We start from the raw sequence: 8,025 nt of genomic DNA, 5'->3' as shown, positions 1-8,025 counted from the left end.
TTTGACCTTGGTAGGTGGGTGAGTAGCTTAGAGCCTTATACTCTAAGTGTTGAGCAGTTCTTTAATGAACATTTGACAATATTGATATGGAAATTGAGATGGAAATTGACATTCAGATGGAAATATTATTTTGCGGTTTATCCGCCAGTTCACTCACTCCTTGTCCTGGTCTTAGGGTCGACGATGAGAATACGATATCTGGTTACTTCGGAGTATTATATTATGAGACGGAGTAATGAGCGAGGCAGAGTATGAGATGAAACTTGGTTAATAATTGAGTTTCAAGGTTATGAGTGGGAAATAGTACATGTACCGTCTAATTTCTTTTATTTCATTTGTAACTTGTGGTTAAGGCGCTTGAGGATTTGAGATATTATTGTTTAGACCGCTAACCAAAGGTTAGAACGAAATTAGGCAATGGTGTTAGCCGAATTTGGTACGAAAAGGTACGCCTGTTTCGTTGTTCTTAGATACCTGTCCCAAGATAGTTGTGGACTATCAATGAATAGGATGTACAAAAGGCTTTATTTAAAAGACGTTGATTGACTTTGAATGCAAATGGTCAAACCAACTTTACAGTAAATAAGATTGAAGTTGTTTGTATGGTTGAGTGTGAGGAATGAGGAATTTAAGGATGCATTATATAGGGTTATCTTTTCTTAAATTTCGCGGATTCTTGTTAAGCCTGGATTATTAAACCTTTGGGGTAGGTCGAGTTGAGATGTGAATTGTTGACCAAATTATGTCTTAAACTGATAGCCATTATGATGTCAAAGCGAGTTTGAAATTTGATCTTAGGAGAAGTAGACTTTAAGATGAGTGTTCTTTTAACAAAGTTTGATATTTAATTGGGAATAAGTTGGTACCATTTAGAGATTCATATTGAGGTAGTTGAGATTTGTATTCTTTTGCTTTTAAAGGATATTTGGTCGTTATTCATGATGAGGTTTTTAGTTAAATGGTTTGGTCTTATGATAAAATATTGTCTTATGAAACAGAATATGTGTTTTTATAATAAATTCGATTATATTATCTATAGTATCTTATATCATTTTAATCGTGATATTTTACCTTTAGCACAATTGCTAACCCTTTTTACTCATTAGATACTGGTCCTATTTCCGAGATTTTGAAGTTTTGATATTCAAATAGTTTCACGTATTACGAACATTTCTAAGAATTTTGAAAGTGAGTCTTTTATTTTCAAAAGTGTGGTTGTTTTTTTTATATAAAAAAATAATAGTTTACTTTTACTAAAAATTTGAAAGTGAACTTTTCAATTTTACTTTAACTCTATGCGGTTGGTGAAATGTTATGACTTGTTATTAGAGGCATCTAATAACCGGTTCAGCGCTAACTAACGCATGAATGAGTTGTCTTTGAATTGGATTACTCGAATTTTTGTTCGCGACGGAAATTCGTGTCTTCCATTATATAAGACATATGCTTTTGAATCATATTATAAATATGATTGAAAGACTTTTGTTATATTCTAATAAATTTTTTTTTAAAGTTTTGAGTAAGACATAGTTTAGTCAAGTTTCGAGATTTTATACCTTTCGGATTTCTACTCCATGTCTTTCCGCTCATTTCAAATCGGTATTGTTTCCATGTTTTCGAAATGTTGGTACTCAAACTGTTTTACGTATTTCGAAATTTTTTAATTAGTTCAAAGTTCGCCTTTGGTGCATTTTGAAAATTTATTGTTATTAATGAGCTTTCAATTTTTCTATGTTTCTATTTTCAAGTTTCGGGACGAAACTTATTTTAAGGAGGGTAGAATGTAATACCCCGAATAGAATTAATTTTTAAGATATATATATATATATATATATATATATATATATATATATATATATATATATATAATAATAGGACCATTAGAGACTCTATAGATTAAGCTCGTATTTTTCTGTATACACGAAGACGGTTCCATTTTAGTAATTTGTCTAAGAGTATATGAGTCGGAACTGTTATGATTTTTCTACTCTATTAGATAATTATGAAAAGAAAAAAAAAGAAAAAAAAATAAAAAGAAAATTTACACAAAGCCCACGTTGCATACTTAGTGACTCATCAAGTCATCAATTCTATATTGTTGGTATGATTTACAAAGCTCCACCGAAAACGAAATCAACTTTTTTTTAGAATAGTGAAAACGAAGAAAGGCAAATAACCAAATGTGGGATTAGCTCATTACTAGCATACGGGGATGGGAAATAATTATGAGTTAATAATAAGAGAGGCAATAAGACCTTTTATATCCTAAATAAGGTATGATTTCAGGACCCTTTGTCGATATAAGTGATTATTTACCTTTATGTGCCTTGAAATAAGAGATTAGAAATAATCTGTTATATTAGTTTTAATGTTAATTTTATCTTGTGATTGTTATACTGCTCACATGTTATATATGTTATCGACTTATAAGTATATTACCGTGATAAGGTTACTGTTGTCATATTGCATAATTGGCCAATTGTAGCATTCGGGATACGATTATTGGTTTGAGATGACATTACAGGGGAATAAAAACTGTGTACACAGTAGGAGCGTTGGCTCCATACAAGGGAGCAACGTTGGTAGACGTTGGCTCCTGGGCGTTGGCCCATAGCAAAAAGGGGGCATTAGCTCAAGGGCGTTAGCCCATATTAAAAAGGAAGCGTTAGCTCCGGGGCGTTGGCCCATGAGAAAAAAGGTAATGTCTATATCTCTTCAGTAATGGTATACCGACATTAGTGTCATATGAATATATATCCTGTTGGTATGGTAGTCATATAATGTTTTTTTTTTTGAGATATCGGGTTGGTCCCTGACAGGTAATATTTGTATTCTGGTAAGTATTGTATGTATTGGGTAATATGGTAATAAAGAGAATTTTATGAATATATAATATGACCTAAGACTGGTGGAGGGAACTGGAGTCATACTCGGCCTGTGGTTGGCTGATTCCGTTACTTTCACTCTTTTTCAGGTACATGTATCGGGGAAGGTCAAGTGTGAGGAATTGACATTATAGAGGATAATAAGTATAAGTTGTAAATAGTTTTAAGCTTTCATAGTTTAATTATTTTAACTGTTTAGCCTTGTGTTCTCTAAAGGGGAAATACGGCGGTGACGCCCTTGTAATTCCGCTGTTGTCTTTTATTAATAAAAGAGCTATTTTGAGCTACCTGCTTGTTTTTCGGGGCGTTACAGATTTATGCAATATAACAGAAGTACCCTTATCACAGTCATATTTTCATAAGATGGTAACTAATATAACGTATGAGAAACCATTTGAGTTTGTAATAGATCTCGATAACCTTTTACACGAATTCATTGATGGTAATAAGGTATGATTTCGAGACCCTTTGTCGATATAAGTAATTATTTACCTTTATTTACCTTGAAATAAGAGATTAGAAATAATCCGTTATATTAGTATTATTGTTAATTTTATCTTGTGATGGTTATGCTACTCACATGTTATATAGGTTATCGTCTTATAAGTATATTACTGTGATAAGATTACTGTTGTCATATTGCATAATTGGCCAATTGTAGCATTCGGGATACGATTATTGATTTGAGGTGACATTATTATATAACCTGTGTACACATGAGGGGCGGGCCCCAGGGGCAGTAGCTCCAGGAGCGTTGGTTCCATATATATAAACTGAGGGGCGTTGGCTCCAGGAGCGTTGGCTCAATATATAAACTAAGGGGCGTTGGCCCATGGGAAATAATTATTATCTTGTGTACATGGAGGTGGTTCTTAGACCCGGCGGGAGTTTTACTCCGTAATGTCTATTCTCTTCAGTAATGGTATACCGACATTAGTGTCATATGAATGTATATCCTGTTGACATGAGAGTTAGAAATGTGATAATGTTGGATACTAGCGAGATAAATGTCCAAAGGAAATAAATAAGAAATGCGAATAACTGAATAAGGTAATAGGGAAGAAAATGGTGAATAGGAGAGAGTATTATAACTTGTATATTTAAATATGTTAATTTTTATCGTAAAATGTCGTATTGTTAATATAAAATTAAAATATAAATTATATTTAAATGTTATTTTTGGATTTCTCTCCTTTTGAATTAGTCTTATGTTATAGGACGGTTTTATAAGAGATTGACTGATTATTAAAAGTGGTTAATAAAAAATTCATTTGACCATCATTTTTTGTACTTGTCTAACATTAGTATTTATGTGTTATTATATGTAAATGTACACTTGGTCTCCCGTTAGACGAGCCAATTTGGTCTTTTCCAAAAAAACGTGATTTTAAGATTAACTTATAGCCTAATATGACCACTTTTTTTCTTTTTGGTGACGAGGGAATCCAGAGCCGCTACCTTTGATGTACACTGGGTAAACCTTCGGGTGTACGTGATAGCCTGCAAACCACGTATACCAGGTAAGACATCCGATGGTGACAGGCTCGATGTGACCACTTTTGAAAACAAGCTATTATAAGTCGCAAAATTAGATGGAGCATTATGATTAAATTTGACCATACACATGGTTACAAAATGGCGTCTTTTTAAAAAAACGGAAATTATCCGTATAAAACAAGACTACCACACACGTCTTGAAGTTCTCAACTGTTCGACTCCTATCCATCTTCATTCTCCAGTCTCCAAACCACACCACACAGTGACACGGACACTCCCTGAGTCGTTGATCCCTCATCCCACCCCAAATGTCAAACCCAAACCCATCCCCCTCCTCCTCCTCCTCCGCCCCAATCCGGTTCGGAATCATAGGATGCGCGGACATAGCCCGTAAACTCTCCCGCGCAATCCTCCTATCCCCAAACACAACCCTCCACGCCCTCGGAAGCCGATCTTTATCCAAAGCCCAAGCCTTCGCCAAATCCAACAACTACCCTCCCTCCACTAAACTCTATGCCTCATACGACGCCGTTCTCGACGACCCTGACGTCGATGCCGTCTACATTCCCCTCCCTACCTCCCTTCACCTTACCTGGGCCGTCGCCGCGGCCCGTAAAGGAAAACATGTCCTGCTTGAGAAGCCTACTGCTCTTAATGTGGCTGAGTTGGATCAGATTATTGATGCGTGTGAGGAGGGTGGGGTCCAGTTTATGGATGGTACTATGTGGACCCATCATCCTCGGACTCGAGTTATGTCTGACTTTTTGCAGGATTCGCAACGCTTTGGTCAACTTCATTATGTTAGTTACTTACTGTTACTCATTTTACTGTTCCATTGATTTCATCCTTTGACTTTTTAACATGATTTTGCTGTTTGACTTTTTAATTTGATCTTTCTGTTTGGCTTTTTGCTTAGTATGAGTAGTGTATTTCCACATGTGAGTATACATTGCTTTGTTCAATCACAAAATCTCATTGAAGACGGACCGTTTCCTCTCACAGAATGCCCACTGAGAGCTGAGTGGGAAGCACATAGGGGTGCCCCACCTTGTCCCCTCTCCCTTTTGTGAGAGGTCACAAGCAAGACTAGCTGTTGTTCAATTGGTTGGTATCATCTTAAACTTAAAGCAGATGAAAAATTATCCTATATATTTATATAAGTGAGATATTATTTGACCTGTTTTAACCATTCGTCCTAAGAGACACCAATTGATCGACACAAATTCAGACGGATATATTCGTTTCAAGAGTGACTAATTGTAAATCAAGCAGTCAAATAGGAAATACTTGACGTGAAATGTTTTTATGTTGATGGTAGAGGTGAAGTGAAATACTTTAACATCAAACAGTCAAATAATTTCAGGTATGGGGGTTGTTTGAAGTGAAATGTTTGTATGTTGGTGGTACTTCATTTCCGTGGCACCCTCTCACATAAATTGGACTGGTATTATCGAGTTAAACGGGTGCAGAGTTTGTGTTTAAAATGGAACAAGAGCTAATAGTGCGCAAAACTTTTGTTTAAAGTGAAATAAGTGGCAATACGAAGTAGAGGTAAGGCTTTCAGGTATCGTAGTTAACCCAAATGATGCCGATTCATGGTTCAAATGTCTTGTTTATACTCGCTTGTTTCTGAATTTATGAATGCCAAGGTCTCCTTTGTTCGGCCTGGTGTGCTGCGTGAGCACCACCGTCGAAGGTCAAGGTTTTTTTGCTAAACGCTTGTAACTCTTTATCGTGTGCGTGTGGAGTGGCTTTGGGAGATTAAGTACAATTGATAGATTATGGAGGCTGTACTATTGCAGGACTTAGAAGGTCCTGTGAGATTAATAGAGATGTATTTGAATGTAGGACTTGATCGCCTTTTCATTATATGTTACTTTTGCATAATCTCTCAGACTTGTAAATCAATGGGAATGTTCGGGAATACTCTATACATATTTTCTTTGCTTCTCCACTTTTCTGGCTTCACTAGCGTGTTTGATCATGTGTCACGAAGTTCGTTAGATGTCTCTGCTGGTCAGTTATGTGATGCTTGTTACATAACTACTCCGTAGTTTTTAATTCTTTGATGCTTGGTATTAATGTGAGTATATACTGCTGATAGTGCTGAGTCCTGATCTTAGTGACCTCTTGTGGACTTGTGGTTTATCTGTTGAAGCTCGCAGGGAGCGTGAATAGCATCCTGTAACTTTGTGATATGTGTGATACTTCTTAAAGTCTGATCCCTTAGGCTCACTCTCCTTACATGCCTTAGTTGTCTAACTATATTCAATTTGCTCATAAGTTCCGGTGCATCTTAGTGGTGAGTGGTGACATAGTGCTGCTTAAAATAGTGTTTGATGCGGTTAGCGAAATCTTACTCTAGCAGACACTCCGTATATGGTATTCTTGGTAAGTCTTGAATTAGACAGTCTCACAGAGTCACACGTTAGACTAACCCACATAGATGTACGTTCTCATTCAATTATATGGACGTTTAAAATCATCTCGTATAAGCATCAGTCTCTATTGTATGGTTCAAAGCCAGACATTATTGTCGGAGTTGATATTTTCTTCCATTGTTGTATAATCTCCATGAGAGAAAGGCTAGATGTCTAATACTCTTGGAGAGTTGGAGGCGCTGTTCTCATTACAATTATCACACATCTTTCAGGTACAAACGTGCTTCAGCTTTGCTGCGGACAATGACTTCCTGGAAAATGACATTCGTGTCAGTCCCGATCTTGATGCCCTTGGTGCACTAGGTGATTGTGGCTGGTACTGCATTAGAGCAAGCCTGTTTGCCGCCAACTATGAACTGCCCAAATCTGTGACTGCTTTAAGAAATCCTATCAAAAACAAAGCAGGCGTATTATTATCGTGTGGGGCCTCGTTGCATTGGGAAGATGGAAGAGTGGCGACCTTCAATTGCTCCTTTCTATCACACTTAACCATGAATATATCGGCTGTAGGCACAAAGGGGACGTTACGTGTCACCGACTTCATCATCCCTTATGAAGAAAAATCGGCCTCATTTTCAACATTGTCCAATGGTGGGTTCGGTGAAATGACTTTGGCATGGAAGCAAAAACCGAGTGAGCACATTGTTAATACTGAGCTTCCCCAAGAAGTTGTCATGGTGAGGGAGTTCTCAACTTTGGTTGAGGGTATTAAGAATCGTGGTTTGGCACCTGAGAAGAAGTGGCCGACTCTTACTCGTAAGACTCAACTTGTGATTGATGCCGTGGTAGCCTCCATTGCCCAAGGCTTCGAGCCTATTCAAATTTAATGATCTCTCATTGGCTTTTATGCGAGCTTTGTTAATAAGAGCAGATCATTGTAATTCCAGAGTGCATTTCTCTGTTAAAATTCTGTGGCACCCGACGAGAATTTATGTTTGTCAGGTGTAAATGTTGCAAGTATAGCACTTGAAAAGTTTGTTATGACCGCTTAGCCTTAGACTACCTAAGTCATGCTCGATCACTGCCTTTCCTTGCCAAAGTTCAACTATTGCAACTATCCACCCACCACCCCTGCCTTTCTACACTTTAGATCAAGTTGATGCCGAACACATGCTTATTTTAAGCTGATATTGACTAAAAGGATATATGTTCGATACCCAATGCAATTATGCAAACATTTTTTTACATCTTCTCCTATGCCA

At 36.9% G+C, this 8,025-nt stretch overlaps 1 protein-coding gene across 1 annotated transcript; it reads left to right on the top strand.

Moving 5' to 3' along the window:
* The first annotated feature begins 4,555 nt into the window (after positions 1-4,555).
* LOC141586907 (putative oxidoreductase At4g09670) lies at positions 4,556-7,801 on the top strand. The gene is made up of 2 exons (XM_074408307.1): positions 4,556-5,182; positions 7,036-7,801. Exons 1-2 carry the CDS (start codon positions 4,691-4,693, stop codon positions 7,648-7,650), a joined length of 1,107 nt encoding a protein of 368 aa, XP_074264408.1. The 5' UTR covers positions 4,556-4,690; the 3' UTR covers positions 7,651-7,801.
* Positions 7,802-8,025: the final 224 nt, after the last annotated feature.

The sequence above is a fragment of the Silene latifolia genome, chromosome 6 (genome assembly GCF_048544455.1).
Source record: "Silene latifolia isolate original U9 population chromosome 6, ASM4854445v1, whole genome shotgun sequence".
Lineage (NCBI taxonomy): Eukaryota > Viridiplantae > Streptophyta > Magnoliopsida > Caryophyllales > Caryophyllaceae > Silene > Silene latifolia.
Note: the sequence above shows the minus strand (reverse complement) of the source record. Positions and strands in the feature narration are given on the sequence as shown.